Source organism: Coffea eugenioides, chromosome 2, assembly GCF_003713205.1.
Source record: "Coffea eugenioides isolate CCC68of chromosome 2, Ceug_1.0, whole genome shotgun sequence".
In the NCBI taxonomy this organism is placed as follows: domain Eukaryota; kingdom Viridiplantae; phylum Streptophyta; class Magnoliopsida; order Gentianales; family Rubiaceae; genus Coffea; species Coffea eugenioides.
In genome coordinates, this window is record NC_040036.1 from 7229157 (window position 1) to 7252095 (window position 22939).

The window sequence follows — 22939 nt, forward strand, 5'->3', positions numbered from 1 at the left end:
CCATGATTTGGTTTAAACTTTGAGGACCGTGATTGGGTTCATTGGTGCCTGATGGACAACAAGACCAGCCCACTAGGTTCTTGAGTTGGGACAGGATTGGGATGGAGGAATGTTAGTATCAAATTCTGAAGTGGTCTGATAATTATATCAAACTTGAAGCCGTTCAATTTTTAACAGGCACACGAAAGCTTTCTTCGATTACTTGCACGTCCTTTATTCGATCCAGGCAGATGACTTGCACAGTTTTAGGAGGAAAGATGAAAACCCGTCATAGAATTAATATGTGCTCCTACCATAATTAATCCCCTCGAAACAGCTAACCAATCAATCAGCAAAGATGAAAACATCAACATGTGGTTTTAAGTGTAAAGCGTACATTTACGTTTGCTCTTTTGGTAATCAGATTCTTTCAAGTTTAAAATGACGTCTCGTTTGTTTGGATTGGGTTTTATTTCCCCAAATTTATTTGCTTACATCATCATTACAATTTCCAATACACCTATTTACCTTTCCAATTACCTTTTTATCTCACATACATCACATCACAAAAAGTGCTACAGTAAAAATATCTCTAATAATTCACAATCCAAACAGAAATGTGTGAAGGTACAAGAAATAAGTTATAGTGTATTAGTAGCTAATTAATTAAGGAGATTTGATATCCATCAATTGGCGATCGCAAGCAAATTTGTGCGTGGAGTAGGGTGGAAAAGAAGTAATTTGCAGGTAAACGCAAAAGGTGTAATTCAACTCGAGCGCGATGAATTTCGAATTCTTGTTAACTTCACCACAGACTTTATATTCATGCGGATAGATAATTAAAAAATATTTTTTTTCTGCTCAATTACTTTAAAATAAAGTTCAAACCAATTATTGAAAGACCAATAATTCACTGTCGAGCCGAACTACTTTCATTATTCTAAGATTGTCAAGTCAATTAGTACGGTGGCAACCAAGCTGCTATGTGGTTTCATTTTCTGAAGGCCCAATGTGTAGGCAAAAAACATATCAAAGTTCAGCTTAATCTTTCAAAGTGCCCAAAAGTCTGCCATTTCGCTTATTTATTTACCCTTTTTTTTTTCTGATCCCGTCTCAGCTAAGTATTAATTGTTTTTTTAAAAATAACACTCCCACTACTATTGATCTCAGAGGTGTCTCTAATTATGATTGCAATAATAAACCATTATAGATAGGTAAATTGCATGATGACGGGCATGCACGCTGATCCCAACCAACCATGGAGGGAAATCATCAATATGAACATGGATGCCTGCCTTGATTACGTATTTAATTTGTGTCGATGCCTTTGGCGGGTTGATGTTTAATTAATGAATTCACCCGGAAGAAAAAACATCAATCACAGTAACAATTTAATTACTAGTAATTTAAGCTCATAATCCAAACAAATCCACTGCCTAATGGCAAACAAAGCAAGAACCAATCCATTTTAATATAAATGGTGCGTGCGACTTCTCCTTGAGACAACACAGAAGTCGTAAAGATGCGCGCTTTGCAACACATGGGAGGAGAAGTTGAGGTCACTACTGATTCAACGAACGTACTATTCTTGTAGTGAATATGGACTAATCATGCTTTTGTCAGAATACACAATAAAATAATATGGTAGCAGCATAAATGTTGAGTATTAAACAAAGCATCTGGTGTGTGTGTGTGTTTTTACTGCTTTAAAAAAGAAAAAGAAAAAGCTGCAACACCGAATGGCAATTGTTTATCAATTTAGCGTTCATGTGAAGTCATGTTACAGAAGAACTACTGCTACCACTACACCAATTTTTTTATCTTTCTAATTTGGGTTTCCATTATTTGACATTGAGATTGTGTATGTCGGAAGTGAAGGGCAGGATGATTAGTCTCTTTGCATAATTGATTGACTCCTCTTTTCCAAAGGAATCTGGCTTTATCCATTTCTGCCTTTCCGGCTGCAAACATCACGAGGATCAAGTCAAGATAGAGACACTACTGTGAGTTTAGAAGATGACCAATTACTTGAGAGATTCTGATTGGGAAAAATGGTTTTGGACGGGAGATTATTTGGGAAAAATTATTTTGAAGTGATTCATGGGCATATTCTGTCTGTAATATATGATGTATGTGAAATAGAAATGTAGTTAAAAAATATGAAAATATTAGTTGAAAAATATATTTATAATACAATTCAAAATAATATTTGGAAAAAAGTTCATATTCAAACAAACCTCAACTGTGAATTTTGCCGTTCTCATCAAAATATTAGCTACCCACCCATTAGTTCTGTACTAGCCTTGAGGTAGTGTTTTTTTTTTTTTTTCTATCGACATGATAAATTTTATACTACATTTGCTCCTACTCTATTAGAGGGGGAGTGGAAAATTTAAAGAGGTCAAGGGAAATGTTTTCGAGAAAAGCTAAATATTGAATTCCTTAACTTATGTTCAAGTAGAGTTTTAAAACTCTTTTTACTCTAGAAATAGTTGTTGCCTTGAGTCCCAACCTCCACAATATCTTCAAGCAAAAGACTCCAAACCCTTTCAGGCGGTTTCTGTAAAATTGATAGCCCCGTCCCCTGTTCCAGACTGTGCTTTGGCTAGATGAACTGTACAAGTTTGGCCGATAAGTTCTCCGTGATTTGAGCAACTTATAACCAAGAAATGGAGAGAGGGAGGGGGGGCGGGGGGACAATGGAAACAAAACCGTGTCCGGTTTTGAATTCCAATATGGTATGGCATCATGCTCGTACACTGTAAAAGAGGAAAAAGAAAGATATGGAGCAGTAATAAGCGGGGACTGAAATCTGGTTTAACCTGGGTAAAAGTGTACGATGTGCAGTTTGCTTTAAAGCCTGGTTCACAACTTGGTTATATCCAACAAAGATTCACTTCCGAGGTACTAGCAGTAGTAAATAAAGTAGTGGAAATAGTACTGCTAATTAATTCCATAGCTATTAGTATTAAATTTAGTTTAACCACCTATATATTATATTATATTAATTGCAATTCGGGTAGAAACAGTGACTGATCGAAGGGACAGATACCTAAGAACGAAACCGGACAAAACAGAAACCAGCAGAGCTAATTAACATCTAAATATCTGAGTCTGACAAATTGCATTGGATCTTTAAAACGGGCTTTCGGCTTCTAAATTCAATTTAATTCTCTCTTGGTTTAACCTCTTCTGACCGTCTATCTGCCTACGACCTAAAAAAATATACAGAATTTCATCAAATTACCAGTTGGCGCTCTCCCCGGTTAGTTCTTTCTCTGGACATGTAACCGTGCAAGTAACTGCAACTAGTACTACTAAATATACTTTAATAATAACTAATATTCAATATTTAGATGCATTAATTATTCTAAACAAATTTGAAATATTGAGAAGCTTCGTCAAATTTGGAACTAGATTATGCAAGGTTTTCCTTCTTTTTTTTTTTTTGTTGTAATTTCTCTTCCTTCTAAGTTCCATATTATTTGCCAATTGTGTTAACAATTTGGTGACTTTTACTAAACCTTGGTTTGTTTGGATAGTGTATTATTTGAAATATTATTTGGAATAATTACTGTAGCACTTTTTTGTGATGTGATGTATGTGAGATAAAAAGTAGTTGGGAATATAAAAAGGTAGGTTGGAAAATGTGTTTGTGATGCAAGCGAAATATTATTTGGGATAATTTTGAGCAATGAGTTGAAATTGGGTTGTGAAATACGATTGTTGCTTGATTTGTATCCAAGAATCCCCCCCACAGTTTTTCAAAAAAAAAAGGGGAAAAGAGAATGACCCCACAAAATTGCTTTTGTAAAATAGCAGCACAATTAACTCTTTCCCACATGTGTAGCTCTATTTGGAATTCCTTCGAAGGAGCTCAGTTCTTTAACTCATAATAGCTAATGATAAAAGAAAAAAAATCTTTGGGAGTATGGGGCCTTCGGGAGAAAAGAATAAAGTAATACGATGTATGTAAAGCATAAAAGTAAATAAAGAATTATTTGAATAATTAAAAAATGTACTCATAATATAAGAAAAAGCTTTAGAAGAGCAAATTCAAATTCTTGTTTAAATTGTATCGAATCTCTTAGAAAAATTTTTAGGTTTTCTGAATATGTTTTCTGAACACATTTCTTGTCACCGGATCTATCTCATTTGCATCACCACGTCCATATAGGATTCCAATAACTCCAAAAATACAAAGTATAAAAATATCTCCTTCCTTTGCCTTCTCTTTTACTACTTGACTTAAGTTCATCATCCCAACGGTCTGTCACTGCTAAGAGCATAATTCTTACAGCAATTTGAATTTTGCTGTAATGATTTAAAATTTGAAGATATATAAACAAATCCGAGGAAAGTAAGGTTTGACCAAGTCAAAGAGCCAGCGGTGAAAGCACCCAGCACCAGATCACATTCACAACAACCGAAAATGTCCCCCCCCCCACTCCTCCCCACTTCCCACTTTACTCGCTTTGAAATCTGAAAAAAGACCGGGAAAAATTATTTTTAAAAAAAAAAAAAAAAAACCCGCCCCACCACACACACACACACACACAGAGGGCTCTCTCAACTTCCAACAGTGGGAGTGGGGCTGGAAACCGTTTCAAAAGACAAAATTCACACACACAGCCTAGACTCATGTCTGATACAGTACAGCTTTAATGGGCCCCCACTCAATTTAATTCGGGGGCCCCAGTACGGATTCAACCGCCACGTCGTTTTCCATTTCCTTTTTCCGCCATTTTTCCGCCACCACCACCACCTTCCTCTTATGATCTTATCTTTGTTCTGTTCGATCCCCTCTCCTTCACGCCGAAGCTACCCCTTAAATAAATTTCATGTTACCATCTCATACAGTGATGGTGACATCGCCCACAAGTCTTCCACCCTTTTGTTCTGAAAGCCTTTCACGTCTTTTTCTAAATTGAACCACGGATGGGCTTTACCAGCAAGTAGTATTACATTACAAGTCTTAAATCTCTTTCCGACTTTCTTTACAAGCCTTTCGGTTGTTGTTGTAAAAATGCCCAATTGTTGGAAGAGCAATTTTGCTGCAAAGAGTTTGGAAGGAGAGAAACACTTGCGCCATGATTTCTTACTTATTAGTAGAAGATCACGAATGAGTATTATTATTATAATATAAAAACATGAAGAGAGAGGGGCTACTACAGATGATAGCAAACCTCCAAATACACACTCGGACGAAAAGACAAAAACACTTTTCCAACCCCAAGGTTACTTCCTACTTACTCTGCCCATTCATTCATTCATTTTCTACCCCTTTCATTATTGCAAAAGCCAAAAAACCACCCTCCTCTTTCATTCTTCCACCGTAAAATTTCCCTATACTAGCACAAAAACAAAAAAAGACGCATTCCTTATTTTTCCAAACTACTACTAGTATACATATATATATATTTATGGTAATTCTTCAAATAAATTAAAACCATAACTTCTTCTTCTTCTTCTTCTTTCGGCTGTTTCCTCCTTCGCTACTCCTGACTGCTACTTTATTATAATATCCTAAGCTCTCTAAAACTTTCCTCCTTTGCTGCAACAAAAAAACACATCCATTTCAGTACGTCCATTCCTGGGGCAGGCATATTTCATGATGGCTAATCGATCCTTCCGGGCATACACTTCTCTGCCTCTGTTGAGCCAACAACGCATTTCTCCGGGCCATCAATGCATCTAACAAACAGGCATTGAAACTCCCATTATTAGCACCGCCAATGCACTTAATCGTCGTCTCTATAGATGGATGTTAAAACATAAATTTATTAATACGTACCAAAATCTCCCATGAACCCGGCGCTGTTCCGAGATGATGACTTTGGCTGAACGATTTCATTTCTGTCATCGAAGTTCTTGTTTGAAATCGGCGCCACCTTGTTCGGAACCCAGGCACAGGAACTACCTGTGCAAAACAAATTGTTACAAATAAAAAAAGTTAGCAAAGCCAGGAAAAGGCATACATACTACTACTAGGTTTTCAAAGGTTTAATTGAGTGGGTAAAGATCTGCGGATTAAAGAAGAGGCATTAATGAATGCTGGCTGACTCGGTAACACAACGATGTGCCAGAGCAGGCTGACCACTTTTAGATCTGATGAGGGGTTTCAGTCAAAAGAAACATTGAAGTATTATTATTAGGATACTGATCCATCCATCCAACACGATCACACCCCACATCCAGTCATAAAACGACATACTTTTTTAAAAGTCTAAAAAAAAAAAAAAAAACCTTCGGCCTTTTCCCCTTGCTATTTTCCCTCCTCTGCAGAGGTCTGTGTACGAACTGGGCACTGGGAGATGAAACTAGGCACCCGCACCACCCACTGGCTATTCTGAGAATCCAGAGCAAGCTCGGCTTCAAACTCAAAAAAATGCTACACATTTAAATCAGACTTGACAGTTACACTGGGACCATCCCGATTTAGACTCCACTAGTCCCCACCCACCCCCAACTGACGCCTAATTCCTCCATTTGCCACTTACCATAATACTAACTCATTAAAATAAACACACCGTTTCACATTCCTAGCCAAATCTAATCCCATCCGCATTAACGGGCCAATAAATTCGTCCATGTGAACTGTAGAAGGCGACACAAAACGACAAGATCCAAAAACAACACGAAAGAAAATCCAGCTAGCTAAGTAACTAACTAACGCAAAATGGTTGGAGCCAAGCAAGTTCAGGCACAGAAAAGGTAGAGCCGCGGAGGTGTAAATTACCAGGCTTCTTCCGAGCATCAGATGCTTTGAAGCTACTAGCACAATTGCTATCGTATCTGCGAGGCAAAAATACTCCGGTCCCAGAACGCTCCTTTTTCAAACCACCACCACAGCTGACCCCACCACCAGATCCATAACTGAATCCATACCCATATCCGCAGCCGGAGTAAATGCCTCCTCCCACCTTCATTCCCAACTCCCCCACATATTGCCGATTTCTTTGATGCTGACTAGGCCATCCACATGGAGCTTGACCCGCACCCGCACCCATTGCATTCCCATAACCCATCCCACCACCAATCCTTCCACCCAAGTTCTGCAAAACCTCCCGGGAGTCGTAACTCCACCCATTTTTCGCATGCCTGCTCCATATCCCGCCCGCGTCTTGCTTCACCTGCCCCAAGAAAATAACAACAGAAATTAGTTTCTAGCTAAATCAAATGCTAAATTTTTAATCGGGGTATAAAACGAAAAGGTCTCAAATTAGAAAGGAGCGATGATAATGCTTACCTGGTTGTGGTAAACGGTAGAAGGGGAGAAGTTTGTGGGCGGCGGAGGTGTGGGGAGGCGTCTGGGTGGGCCAAGAAGGCCTGGATTTCTGGTGGGTCCGTCTCCGCTACCGTTCATCTTAAGCCTTGCAACTTGACCTGCAGCTTGGTAAATCAGATCCCACGCGTCGTCGTTGACCCCCAGAGGCGTAGTTGGAGGGGAGGAGACTTGAGACGGTCCATTTGGGCTTCCGTTGCTGGACATGGTGCTCCGACCAGACCAACTCCCTACCTGGGTCAGCGTTGATTGAGGTGAGCCGGACAGTACCCAAGCCTTCTGCAAAACCAAAATTTTTTTAAAAAAAAATACAACACAGGACCGAGAAATCAGAACATGAACAAACCTAAATCACTTTTGAAGCCCAAGTGAAGGAAAAGAAAAAAAAAATAAACAAATACCTCATGATTTTTCTGCGCAGGGGTGATTTTGTGGGCTTCGTGGAGAGCTAACTGGCGAGTTAACTCAGTAAGCAGCAAGTCATCCTCGTCGCTCTCGGTTTCGGTGGAGCCAACAACAGATTCAACAGGGGAGCTGAGAACAGAGGACCCATAATCGTAGGGAAACTCAGACGGAAAACAGAGTCCAACGGACTTAACAAGGTTTTCTTTGTTGTCCATGAGGATATCTTCGTCCGTAAGGAACTCAGAAGGCAGCCAAAACTCTGCTTCGTCAAGCTTATCAGACATATCTTCTTTTTCTCTTTAAAAGGTACAGAGACAATAAAGAGTTGAGAAAGGAGAGTATTATCCTTCGTGGGATGGTAATGATGCAAAAGGAGTGAGGAATTGTTGCTGATTCAAGAAGTTATAATAATGAGTTGGGGAACAAGTAGTGAGTACAGATTATGCTGGGAAATGGAGGCGGAGGAAGAGGAAATAGAGAGTGGGGGGACCCGGAGAGAAAGCCAAGGGTGGGGAAAAGGAAGAATGTTGTGAAGAAGGGGAGGACAGAGGGAAGGAGGTGAGGTTGCTTTTTATTGTTAGGGTTTCGGGAAGATTTTTGAGACAAAACTCAAGAAACCCCAGTTCAAAAATCAAATAAAATGAATTTTGTATCTTTTGAGTAGTGTTACTCCACTATTTATTTTATTTGTAGGAAGTAGGAGCCAATTGTTGTGTGCTTATTTATTTCATTTATTTTTTTGAGACATACCGAATACTCTTGCCCCCCAAAAAAAAAATTACCGAATACCGATTATTTGGTTTCCCACTTTTACAACTTTTGTTACTTTTCACTTTATGCCCTTAAAAAAATCTTTTATATACTACAGCACCTTAAATTCCATATCCATCCTAACTTGGCCGGGCACTTGAATTTATTCTTTGGGATTGGGTATTATCAAGACACGCGCAAGTCGCCCGGATAAAAATCACATATAACTATCTTAGACTTGAAAGGGTACCGACACTCTCGACGTGTCTTGATAGAAGATTTGAAAAGTTTCAGAATATTTTGTCATGTAATCTTCGTAAGATATGAAAAGGAAAAACAAAAGAAAGCTCCTATATACTATAGGACGGATGATTCAAAAATAAAGTGAAAATGACCGGCCTTTTTCATCTCAGAGATTTTCATGTTTGTATTTGTTTGTTTATCATGTCATAATTTTCAATCGTTTTTTATAGGGGAATTCAAAAAAAAATTGAAAGATAAAAAGTTCATTGAAAAATGCATTTGCAAGCAAACAAAAAATTGTTTTTCAAAATAATTACACATCCAAACATATTCGGTCCAACTAGGACTCTTTCCGAATGAATATTCAAGGTGCAAATTTTAATTTAAAAAAAAAAAATCAGGCTCGAAGTGGAAACGGTTAAAATGTAGGGGGACAAAGAGAAAGAAAATTGTAGGAGTACGAGTTTTGTCCATACGAAGAAAGAGAGTAACCGAGGAAGGAAGGAACGGAAAAAGCTTTGAAAGAGAATGGGGCCCTCCTTAATTCATGCAACTAATAGGGAATAGTGGCTGGCATTAGTGGTTGGAGACATTCGTCCTTCTTCCTAACCCACGTGCCACCTGGCACTAACGTCACCCGCAATTACTTTTTTTAGTTTTTTATTTACCGCCGCAGTGAAAACTCTCCAAACTGCTTTTTTATTTTTCCCTCTCAATCTCAGGTAAATACTTTTTAACTTTTGAGCCCCCATGGCCCTTCTCACAATCTTCACTTGATTCGATTGTTGCACTTTCCCAAAAACTCTAGCATAAAATGTCACAATATATCTTCAATTGCATTAATTGCCCTTCTTCAATAATATTTATTCAAGTTTAAATTTTATTTGAACGAAAATTGCCATAAAGCTGTATTTGCTGCTAACCCTTTTTTTTTTTGGGTTATTTTCGGAGAAGAGTATTATCAATTAACCTGGCACAAATCGGCATCTAACGCTAAAGTTTGAAGGTTTATTTCTTTTATACGGTGGAATTCATGTATGATGCTGCTTTCTTGTAACAGCCAAAGATTGCTCATATAAAAATTTTAAAACTTTATATCCCACAAAATTACATATTGATGCTAAACTGAGATTAAAAGCATGCAGCGGATGCATAAAAGGCCCCGAGAAATGTATTTGAATATTTATTTGGAGTATGTGAACGCTTCTTCTTGTTGGTTGACTGACGCGTTTGAACTTGAATATATATACACAAGTGACAAGTCCTCCACCAATTAGATGTTGCTTTTTCATACCAAAATGGCAATCTTCTCAATCGGCTTAAAGATAAATATCCTCTCATTTGAAGGGTTTGGCTGAACCAACAACCGAGTACTCCTAAATTTAGAGAACTAAAAAAAGAAACATCAAAACCCCTAGGAACAGTGAATTGAGCTAAACGTGCAACGTTAGAATGCCAAAAATAAAAGAATTAGCTGGGTTTGTTTGGATACCTCAATTATCCCAAATAATATTTCGCTTGCATCATAAACACATTTTTCAACCCACTTTTTTATATTTCCAACCACCTTTTTATCTCACATACATCACATCACAAAAAATGCTACAGTAATTATTCCAAATAATATTTCAAATAATACACTATCCTAACACTCCCAGCATTTTTTTATTTGGAAAAAATATTTCGCAACATTTCTAAATCACATTTTTGTTATATACATACGATTATAAATGAGACTAATCAAATTGAATACTTTAATTTTCAATATTATTTGATTATTTTAATGAGTTTAAAATTGTATTTAAATTTGATTTGTTTATTTTTGTAGAACCGAAATTGAATAAACTTTTTTATTAAACTTGAAAGTTGTCGAATATAAAATGCTGTTCAATTTTTGTTTGGTTAATTGATGAATCAAATCCAAATGAAATCTTACCAAACCAAATTCGATTTGAATATCAAATGTTAAAAGAGAGTGTATTTAAAAAGTGTACAATACATGCATGCATACGTGCATATACACATACACAAAACCAACATTAAGGGACAATTTCAAAAAACCTATACTGAGATGTGTGAAGATATCACTTGGTATTCATAAACTTTGAGAAATAATCATCTATCTTTTTATTCTCTGCTTTTTGTAACGTCAACAAACCCAAATGTATTATTAAACAAATCATTTTTTTTTTGGAGGAGAATAAAGACTAAAACAGTGTGAAGTTGTAATTCTACTAGGATACAATATAGCTTTTTAAGTTATAAAAATGATCTTTGGGAGTTTGTTTAAGGTGTTTCAAACTAAAAAAAAAAAATCCACTACTATTATAAAAGGTGTTTGCAATTTATAAAGTTTATAAAATTTCTCAAATTAATTGCAGACACCTTATAAAGTTTTATGAACTTTTAATTTTTGAAACTTTTTAAATTATTTGTATAGATCAATAGCTTGAAAGTTAGAAAAAATATTTAAAACAATGTTTAAAAACTCTTGTGAGATGTTTTCAAATACAAAAAAGTTATTTTCCTATTGCAAAGCATTTTTGGATGAATTTAACGACTGCTAACTTTTTGTTCAAATCGATGACTTGAAAACAAGAAAAAGATAAAATTATTAACTAACATTTTAAAAATTATTTTAGGTGTTCTCAACATGCAAAGATTATTTGCCTTCATTGTAAATTTTTTTTTGTGACTATTATGATTTTTTAAATTATTTACACTTTTTATTTTCATTTGCTATCCAAATCGATGGCATAAAAAACTATAGTGGTATTTCAAACTCGTTAATATATTATAATTCTTCAATAATATTAAGAGATTAACTTTAATTGTTTGGATTGCTTCATATTTCCTCAATTTTATTTGCTTACATCATCTTTACAATTTCCAATACACCTTTTTATCTTCCCAATATCTTTTTATCTCACATACATCACATCACAAAAAAGTGCTACAGTAAAAATATCCCAAATAATCCCAAATAACTTACAATCCAAACAGACTTAAATCATATTTTACAATCCAACAAGAAAAGGGCAATTTTAAAATAGAAATGTCTCATCTTCCCCCCAATGAGTTTTTAAATCATATTTTTTGAAATGAGTTGAAAATGTTACAAAATTTTAAAAATAAGGGAGATAGGTGATTCTTTTCAAAATTTAAGGCACCAAGTGATATTATTACAAACTTCGGGGAAAGTTTTTGAAATTATGGCCCAACACTAAACCAAGTGAATCAATCTCACGAGCCGGAAAAGAACAACAATATCGTCACAATACAGATCAACCAGTCAAATTAATACTAGGCCTATTTAGATTGTTAGTTTTATAAATTTTTTGAGAAAGAATATAACATAGCGACTTGATATATGCAAAGTAAAAAATAATTAAAAAATATGTTAATGAAAAATATATAAATTTTTTATGTGAAAAATTACAATCCAAACAATGGCATTATTTTTGGGTATAACCAAATGAGTATTAGCAAATGAAAATTTTAATCTATTAACCTCCTTTCCTTAAATGGGACTCACATTCTTTATCCATTTCAAATGAGTTGCCTGTTTTTCTCGTGATGGGAGCATTCTTTTGAAAATTACTCGAAGAATTTTCATACGATTCGAGTGAAGTTGGAGATTGTTGGAGCCCACTTTTGTTTTTTCATTGCAATGGAGCTGTCGTTTGTAAGTACCCACAAAAATACTAGTAATTACCAGTCTTTGTGGACCCTTATAAAGCTTGAACACAATCATTAGCAACATCTCCGAGGATCATCTTGTGATGGGAATGGTCAAACATCCCTACAATTGGCTCACGGGGAGACCATTTGCACAAATCACCTCACTTCCGTTTGACACACAGGCATCCAGCATGCAGGATCCATGACAATACAATACATGCGGTACAGTTAACCCCCCGGACTTTGTGTATAATCACGTTATACTAGCAATTTGTGAAGAAATTACATATACTTTTAATTACTATTCTCATTTGCTAAAGGTCTCTTGAGTTAAATTAACGAGGAGAGAGAGTAATGATCCCATTTTTTCCCCCGGGTTCCAGTTTATCATTCTTGTAGATTTTTCCTGCTAATTTTCTATGGTTTAATGCTCTACGCCTTAACACTCTCTCTGCCCCTCTCGCTCTTGAGAAGAGCACATAAATTTGAGATTGGGCTATAAACGCGTTGATGAACAGAATCTAGGACGCAGCTTCGAAACCATAGTACATCACCTGATTAACGATGAGTGGCTTGAAATCCCTTGGAAATTAATGTCGGACAATTTGTCTATTAACATGTGGTTAGTTTGTTTAAGAAGAGGAACTTTCTGAGATTGTTAAATAATTTTCGTTCTTTTATATGAAAACAGATATAACACATATGAGTAAATTCTCAAATAGTATAGTGGTACTTTCCAAATAAAGTTCTCAAATACCGAGATTTCGGGATTGGCCGTTTGGATCAACAGTTTTTTGGGTGTTTTTGAAAAATTTTACTGTAGTTGAGTTTTTTTTGAGTATATTTTGGAATATTTTTAGAAAATATTTTGAAATATTTAAGAGTAGTTGAGTTTTTAAAATATTTTTTGGAATATTTTTTAAACATTTAAAACATTAGAGTACCTTTTAGAGTATTTTTAAAAATTTTTATAGTATTTGAAAAACAGAATGATCCATTTTTCTAAATAACAGAAGGATCCATATTGTTTGGATACTCTATTTTTCTAAATAACATCTTACTTGTATCATAAACACATTTTCTAACTCGTCTTTTATATTTTTAATCAACTTTTTATCTTACATACATCATATCACAAAAAATTCGATAGTAATTATTCTAAGTAATATTTCAAATTACACTCTATCCAAACAGATTCCCTAGACACAATGATAGCATTAGGGAGGGGCGCGAGGGGCCACCGCCTCCAAGTTCTCGATATTCATATTTTTTTGCCTTAAAATTTTAAAAATATGTTAAGCTTTTTGCCCCCAAAATATTTCAAAAGATTAGTTGATTCCAAGGTATATATGCATATGTATCTCCCTCTTGAAACTAAAATTTCTAGTTTCATTCCTGCTTGGAGACATAAAAAAATAATAATAATAGAGTGCATCTTTTGGATTTCCCGGGTATGTAAGAATGAGATGTTTTACAAATACTTTATTGTAATGATTTATGTGAAAAAATTTTACGATAAATGACGAGGTATTTTTTAGAATATTTCTGAGAATGTATTTTGAAATATTTTTAGAATTTAAAATTTTAGTGAAATATTTTTAAGAATTCAGAAAACTTCACCACCACCATCATCCACCACCACGCCACCATTGCCACCACTTCTTACCCTCTATCCCTTATTCTCTATCCATTTGCCTTATACCCTCTACTCATTTTCTTCCTCCTCCTTCATCCTCCCTCCTTCTCTCCCCTTTCCCACAGCCTACGTCTCCTTCCCTCCTTTCTAGTTGTAACTCGCAACAAGATCTAGTCGCAGGTCGTGACAAAAAAGGGGCAAAGGGGAAGGAAGGATAAGGGAGGTAGAAGGGGGAAGAAGAATGGGAGGAAGAGAGATAATGAGGAGGAAGGGAAAAAGGGATGAGAGAGGAGAGGAAAGAGAGTGATAGGTGGAGGTGTCAACAGATGGGGGTGTATGATGGCTGCCACTTTCAAGTGGTTGCCTTCGACGGAGTTCTCCATGGGTTAGGCTCTTCTTCCCATTTATCTTAGATTAGACTAGAATAGATTATATTAATACTATCGTGGCAACAAACAAAAATGATGGTGGCGATGGTTGAAAGAAGAAAGAGGAAATATGATTTTTTTTAATTAGGTATATTAAAAATTTTGAAATGTTTTTAAATTATTTTCATTTATGTATTATTATAATATTATTTGTCAAAAAAGTCCAATGCAAAGAGATCGTTATATAAGTTATCATAGAATATCATTTACTCGTCTGGCTTTTCCTAAAATCATGCGAGGCACAATGGTTAAATAGCAAAGAAATCATAAGCAAGAGCTAATCTCAAGAAATTCTTTTTATTTGGAGGGTCAAAATTTAGAAAACTGTATATTCAACCAGTTCAAAATTTTAAAGCAACCCTATCATATATTTTCCATGACCCTCCCTACTCGAGACCTTAGTGAAAGCTATGGTGATAGTTTAATGCGCCGTATGCCTTCAAATTTTTTGAAAAGATATGCCTTCAAAGTTCAAATTCAATACACCGAATCGTCTACGCAGAAGCGAGAATCTCTTTTCTAGGCTTGTACTACTAGTACTGTACTTCTCCGTCAACTTTAACGGCTGTCGCCATCAACGAATTGTTGGCGTGACGGCGCAACCTCGCTTTGTATTCAAAAAAGCTGCCGTCCTAGTCCTTCAAACGGCGGTTGTCCTCTGAAAGGCCAATGTCAGCAGCGGCACCTCCCGGACGCAAAACCACCATTTCAATAAAGTTTATAAAAATTCCCGCCAAATGGTATAAATAAGGAGTACTAAAATAATGTGGAGATTTCAATTTAATACTAAAAAAGTTGCAGGTAGTCGAGATGTGACGTTAATGGTAGGGACTGCCGGACGGGACTTGCGTGATCTGAGTATCTGCGCCAAGTCTTGGCCCAGAGGTTAACCCAAAACCCAAATTGGCGGGAACAAATAACTAATTTTTCAATTTAAAAATGTTTTCCTCGTTTTACGACGACAGGAAAAAGGTTCTACTACTACAAATAATAGAGCACAAATAGATGCAGAATGGAGAGTTGGGGATAGTGAAGTTCAAACGTCATCCAAAGTGCCAAATGTCGAAGAGATGGCGATTATAGGTGTCACAGGATTAATTGTTGTGCTCAGATGGAAAATCTCCGGTCAGCTCTCTCCGACTCCAACTATGTGCCATTTTTAGCTCTAAAGGGCTCTAGGTAAAATATTTCTAATGGTGTATAAATGGAGATGAAAATGCTTGTGATTTCTACAAATTTCTAAGGCTGTATAAATGGAGAGTAGCGATCAAGGACAGTAACCTCATTGCGCTATTTTTGCATTTCTGCCGAATTATTTTAGTATCTACATCACAATTCACAATTATAATTTTTAATTAATTTTTTATTTTTTTAATAATTATTTTATTATATATATATCACATCATAAAAAATATTACAATAATTATTTCAAACAAAATCTCAAATAATCTCTGCCCAAAAAACCGATCTCATTCCTCTGCTCCCAACAAAGGGAGCGACTACAAGAGGGGGGAGCAGCGGAGGGAAGAAACAAAAACAACAAACTTGTCATCAGACAGAAGAGGAGAGGTCAGGAGATGAGGTGAATGGTGTAGGTGTAGCTTTATGTCGATGTTTTGTTTGCTTGGATTTCCCGCAAAAGATTTTTAGATTTTCCCGCCAAAAGAATATTACCCTCTCTCAACCGTCGTTTTCTCGCACGTCAGTCAAGCCAAAGTAGTAGAATTTGGAAAAAGAAGATTGCAATGGTTTTGTTTCATCTTCTCTTCCTTTGAATTTGAACTCAACGGTCACGTTTCTCTTTCAGCTGTCTCCCACGCCCTCTGGCCCCAATTCGTCCCTTCCTCTCTCTTTTTTTTTTTTTTGAATTATAGAAGTAGCAAGCATGATTAAGAACCTTTTTTTTTTTTTTCCCCTGACGGAGTGGATGTAGACCTGTCAACGGATCGAATCCGGGCCGAAATTCATTATTCTAGACCCAGACTGGTTACTACTATACCGGTTCCATATCCGACCCGTTTACCCGACGGGTCTTCTACTCTATGTTTTGGGCCCGGATCCGACGGATCTACCCGAATCCGGATCCGGGTCTACCCGAAAAAAAATAGGTGAAACCTGTTTTATAACAAAATTAGAAAAAGTACTACTTTTTTTTATTAAGAAAGGTCAATTTAATTTTGTCCAACAAGTATTATTTCAGTGTTGTAACTTGGTTAAAGTCTTAACTGGGCTATATTGCATGTGTTAATTAATATCTTCTAGATATAATGTTTAGCATTGATAAATACTTTTTGTAAGATTTAAATTCATGTTTTTGCAACAGGTGTTGTATATGCCAAACGCTCTGCATGTCCGTGGATAATATTTAGTTGTTTGGGCCTTTGGGGTATAGAAGTAAATTTGGGGTATAAATTTTGGATATATTATTGGTATATATATATATATATTTTATATCCGGATACAGGTCAAATATAGGCCGGAATGATGTATTCCGTATTCGACCCGTTTTTTTGTTTGACAAAACGGATTCGGATTCGAGTCCGGGTAACGGAATTATATCCCTATCTAGACTCGTAAAAAATTGACGGATTCGACCCTGATCGTTGACAGGCCTAAATGGATGTCCGGATTAATTCTTACGGGACCCAACTAATCCCACTCCGACCCGAGAGGAGATGCCCCATCCCCCGAACACGTTAACTACGGGACTCGAACCCTTGTGAGGAGCTGGACAATGGCCTTAAAGAAGAAACCGTGACCAAACGAGCTGACCCGTGAGGGCATGATTAAGAACTTAAGAAGCCCAAATTAGTCGTAGCAGTACATTAGCAGAGGTCCAAAGTTTCTCCCGTATTTGATTATTTTCCTTTTTGCGGGCAAATTTTATTGGGCATTAACCACAACGGCTAAAGCTACGTCCTGGCTGTCATCTCGACGAATTTGCTAAGAACTAGTGTGCTGATTTTCAGACATATAAATAATTAAACTTTCAACTCTGACAATCGAAAACATGCAAATATGTTTGTTGATCTTTTGGTGATTTGTCTCGATTTAAAATAAATTGAAGTTTCAAAGTTTTTTAAAATTAATTATGCAATTCTAGTATATTTGCAGATTTTCAAATATGTTAATCTGTTGCATGTTTGATTTAATTTTTATTATTACCACAAATGTAATGTATTGAAATATTTCTAAAAACACTGTACTGTGATCTAGATGTAAGTAGTTTACATTGTATGAAAAATGAGTTCCACGACTTAAACTTTGTCGCGAATGCTCGACTCGTTGATGCCTCTCGCCCGTCCCATGCAAAAGAAATTTAGGTGATTGTAGACTTGGCTGTATTTGATATGTACAAGCTTGTCTTTGTGTATTTATTAAAGATTAGAAAGGGGAAAAAGTAATAAAATGAGGTCATGAGACTCTTATTTTAGCCTTGATTGGATTGATTGGTCAATTTAAGAAATCACGAGTTTAAGTCCGTTTGAACTGTTATTTTGATGAGTTTTTTTAGAAAAATATACTGTAACGATATAATGTATGTGTGATAAAAAATAATCAAAAAATATATTCACGAAAAACACAAAACTTTTCTGCGAAAAATCGCAAACCAAATCAGATGTTTTTTTTGCGATTTGATGTGTGTTCACTAATGTCATTGAACCATGAACCAGTCCAAAATCACTTGTTTTTAGTTGGTGTTTACTGAGCATTTGCTCGAGTAAAATGAGATTAAGTCGTTTCCAAAGTATTTCTTTAGTTACTATCCCTTGATTTGTAAATTTTTATTATTATTTAAAATTGCGAATGATATAAGTAATGTTGGAAGCAATTTAGATAGACATCTATTTTTATAAAAATTATTTACTTGCATCGCAAATATATTTTTATCTTTTCAACTATCTTTTTATTTTATATATATCATATAACAAAAAATATTATAATAATTATTTCAAATAAACTCTTAACCAGATATACTTATATATACGTCCGTAACTTTTGTCACTTAATTAAATGTTCTTTACACAACAAAAGCTTTCGCGTAAACATTAGTGACTCGTTTCCAAAATTATTAGGTATACCTTGTAAATATGCATTTGAGAAAGAAAAAAAAAAGGAAGAAGTAAACGAGAACAGAGTCACAGACCACGAGTGGCTATATGATGTGACCTTGTCCTTGGAACTAGTATTACAATTGAACCATGAATCTTGCAAATTAGTCGCACCCGCTATGAATGAAATGATTATTTTTACATGAGAATTGTTATGTGTGTTGCCATTTGCATGAGATATTATTCCACCAGGTGCCCCTTTTTTATTCTCTTCTTTTTCCTTCTTTTTATGGGTAACTTACATGAAGTTTTCAAACTCGAGTGTCTCGTTTGGCCCCACCCTCACATGCTTTACGTGAGACCAACAATTCCAGACGAGAAAAATGCAATTTTGGTACTTAAATTTTGACGCACGAGTGGTTTTAGTCCCCAAATTTTAGACGAAAACAAATTTGGTATCTAAACTTTCAAATTTTGAGCACATTAAGTACCCTTGACGATTTTTTCCCAAATTGTTACCGGAAAAAGTCATGTGACAGTCACGTGTCCGGCCAAAAATGTAGTTTTGGTACCTAAATTTTGACGCACGAACGGTTTTAGTCCTCAAATTTTTGATGAAAACAAATTTGGTACCCGAATTTTCAAATTTTGAACACATTAAGTACCCTTGACGATTTTTTCTCAAATTGTTACCGAAAAAAGCCATATGACAGTCACGTGTCCGGCCACAATTGTATAAAAAAAAGCCCAAAAAATGTCAAATGCCATTCTAATACTAAGTATTAAATTTAAGGACTAATAGCGTAATAAAAAAAAATTCAAGGACTAAATAATATCACATGAGTCAACAAAACCCAAGAACCGATACAAATAAGCTCCAATTCCAGTACATTAATCTAAGAATCAAGTCACAAAATTTGTCTAGAATTGGAGCTCATTTGTATCGGCTCTTGGGTTTTGTTGACTCATGTGATGTTATTTAGTTCTTGAATTTTTTATTTATTACGCTATTAGTCCTTAAATTTAATACTTAGTATTGTAATGGCATTTGACCTTTTTTGGGCCTTTTTGTTATACAATTGTGGCCGGACACGTGACTGTCATATGGCTTTTTTCGGTAACAATTTGAAAAAAAATCGTCAAGGGTACTTAATGTACTCAAAATTTGAAAGTTCGGGTACCAAATTTGTTTTCGTCCAAAATCTGGGAACTAAAACCACTTGTGCGTCAAAGTTTAGGTACCAAAACTGCATTTTTCTCATTCCAGAAACCTCCCATGAGATTTTTGACAATTTTTCTAGCTTCTCCTAAAATTTGTGAAATTACACATAATTTTCCTATCTGTTGGTGAAATTACACAAACATTTTCTTTTAGGTCTGTATAATTTTACAAATTTTAGAGGATGCTAGTGAAATTATCAGAAATCTCAAGGGAGATTTTTGAAATTATTCCTAGATTCAAAGACAGAATTGGTAATGATAACAATAGATTGTAAGTTATTTGAGATATTTTTACTGTAACACTTTTTTGTGATGTGATGTATGTGAGATAAAAAGGTAATTAGAAAAATAAAAAGTATATTGAAAATTATAATGATGATATAAGTAAATATATTTGAAAAAATAATTAGCTGTCCAAACAAACCATGTTGTTTGAATTTTAATTGGGGCTCAAGTTTGAAAAAAGGACAGATAAGACGGGAATTAGTGTCACATGGCAGTCATCACTCCTCAACGTGGTAGCAGTGCCGTCTAGGATCGTGAGAAGCATGATGTACTACTAATTGATATACATTCATTAACTGTTTGTTTGGATTGCTTCATATTTCCCCAATTTTATTTGCTTACATCATATTTACAATTTCCAATACACCTTTTTATCTTCCCAATATCTTTTTATCTCACATACATCACATTACAAAAAGTGCTACAGTAAAAATATCATAAATAATCCCAAATAACTTACAATCCAAACAGAACTGAACCAGTATAACTTGATTTAATTTTCTTTTGACTGGAATACTCGATCTGCTTCCACAGGTTCGATGCATTTGCTCATTTCTAAGGGAAACCTGGTGATCAAGTGCTTCAAGAAATCTTCACCTAAAAAAAAAAAAATAGCACGGGACGGACCAACCCTAAAGTATGCAGATGAATACTTTCATGGGACCGGACAAGAGAATTTGGCAGACTACTTGCGTTGAATTTGTTGGACAGAGCAGTCACAGCTAATTTTGCTGATCCAATCCAAAAGTTGATCACCGCCACTCCAACCTTGACAGCTAACTTAGCACATGTTTTCAAGACTGTATGGACATGTTATTATATTAGTACGTTTTTGTTTGTTCTATGGGGCTTTCGGTTTATGTGCCTTGTGGGGGTTGTGACCATCGGCATCTACCCATGCAGCAGTGTCTCCATCTTATATTGCAGAAATTATGTTCCATGATTGTCGATGATCTCCTTGTCTTTGTACACCTGATTTGTTTTTCCTAATTCCTGCACGGCTGTACGCTTGTCTTGGTCCCATGTCATACTGTTATGTTCCAACGTTGTCTTCGTTCTGCTGTCTCCGTCCCAATTGTTTGGAATCCAACTTTTTAAAAATAGTCGTTTTATTACGGTATGATTAGAGAGAAGGGTTATATTAAAAAGAGATAGAGTTTAAAAGGTGTCTTTAACTTTTTTCTACTACATGATAAATATTTTAAGATATTTCAAAATAAAAAGTAGGATACTTTCAGTGAAATGGAGGGGATAAACTATTGAACAAACTAATCAGCATGCATTAGTAGCTAAACGTTTCTTCTACATTATTATGGTATGCAAAACGAGATTAAGAAGTAAAAGTTCACCATATAAATTTTTCAGAAAGAATACAAGGAAGACGGTCAAAAGTTAAAAGATGGGATGGATGGATTATTAAATTAATCAAATCAAAACAAGAATAGGGGTCTGTGAATAAGAACAGAATTTGACTGATTGCTGATGAATTATTTGGTTTTTATGCGTTGAAATAGAAGCAAGTCTTTGGTGAAAACATCGCCAGAGTGCCGGGCATGTTGCAATAAACCTACTCTCCGTGTGTTTGCTCCTTCTGAACTTAATTATCTCTTTCCCCGACTGATTGTTCTTCAACTTTTAGTATCGCTCAAGGCTATACTTCACAAGAAGGAAAAAAATATTGATTGAAACGTAGCAGTACTTGGTATCTTGCTATTAATATTTCATTTAGCTCAGTAAGTAACTGGCGGCCTTAAAAAATAGCACTCCCATTCAGTTTCATTTCATGTGAACATTTTCTTTATTCCTTCAGTAAAAGTAACAACCTAATCTCTATAGTCTCAAAGCCTCTTTTTTCCCGCAAAGCCAAAAAAGGGTACAAATCCTAAGCATAAAGAAACATTTTCTTTATACTCGATTAATTAAACTTAGGAGTGCAAGTTTAGGCAAGCGTGATTTTTTGAATGTTTGGCTACTTGCTATCAGCTTTGTAGGGGATTAAAGGTGCAACAAGATATTGACGTGGGACCAAATATGAAGCCGCAAGAAAACATACTTATAGCAGCTTTCTTCCCCTCCAAAATTCAAATGGAGGCGAGGGTGATAAGATTAGTGGACTAGAAACATATATATTATAGATGCCCCGCCCCCAACCTCCTCTTTTTTTTTTTTTTGGAATAACATGAAACTATATATGTGCTTTTACGCAAGCATAAGTACAGAGATGTATGTTCCAAAGATAGACAGAGTGCCCCCCGATCAAGGGAAAAGAGAAATTATGTCGGGAGGACACAAAGGAAATGCTTCAATCGCGTAAGGAACTTGTTGGAAAGATTTAATATGTCTTCCACTACTAAATGCATTCACTCATTTTCACTCCACTTCTTGCCTGCCCGCATTTCCATCACTACTTTCCAACATCCTTATTACTCTTACTACACCCCAAGTCCCCTAACTAAATGCTGCTGCAGCAGTCCCCACTTCTAACTCCCTTTCCATGCATTAACAATCTACTAGTAAAATACTAAAACATATAAGTGTTGTTTGGATCTTGGTTGCCTTTCAAAGAGTTTAATAGGTAAATTCTTTTAGCTGTTCCTGCCCGCGGCCCAAACGGTCCGAAGTCTGGACAGTTCTTTTGTTTTAGCCTGGCCAAGCAAGCCCATGATAGCTAATAAGACTTAGTTCAGGGACTATAACATTTTTTTTTGTGTTGGGGGACACAAGGGAAAAATAAAACTACCGTTTTCGACTATACTAGTTTATTTGTGCCTATCGCATGAGGGTGCCCAGTTTTTTGTGAAGTTGTTAGTTGTGTGTGTGGAGTTAAGAGTGGGTGTGTGCAAATTTGATGATGAAAGAGTGATAGTTCATGATACGTAGGCACACTATTTTATAGCAGTCTGTACATTACCAAAAATTGGTCATTACAGAATAGAAAGCTCATACAAAGAACTGTAGACAAAACCACTATTTA

The 22939-nt window shown here is 35.6% G+C and overlaps 1 protein-coding gene across 1 annotated transcript; it reads right to left on the reverse strand.

Annotated features, from left to right (window-relative positions):
- Nucleotides 1-5073: 5073 nt before the first annotated feature.
- On the reverse strand, nt 5074-8239 carry LOC113762498. The gene is made up of 5 exons (XM_027305969.1): nt 7666-8239; nt 7229-7543; nt 6719-7112; nt 5774-5899; nt 5074-5673 (listed from the first exon to the last, which is right to left on the reverse strand). Exons 1-5 carry the CDS (start codon nt 7951-7953, stop codon nt 5558-5560), a joined length of 1239 nt encoding a protein of 412 aa, XP_027161770.1. The 5' UTR covers nt 7954-8239; the 3' UTR covers nt 5074-5557.
- Nucleotides 8240-22939: the final 14700 nt, after the last annotated feature.

Coding starts and splice junctions, on each gene's coding strand:
- LOC113762498 (XM_027305969.1), bottom strand. CDS start 7,953: ATGTCTGATAAGCTTGACGAAGCAGAGTTTTGGCTGCCTTCTGAGTTC. Junction 5,900..6,718: donor TGATGCTCGGAAGAAGCCTG/GTAATTTACACC, acceptor TGTTTTGCACAG/GTAGTTCCTGTGCCTGGGTT. Junction 5,674..5,773: donor CGGGTTCATGGGAGATTTTG/GTACGTATTAAT, acceptor CCTGTTTGTTAG/ATGCATTGATGGCCCGGAGA.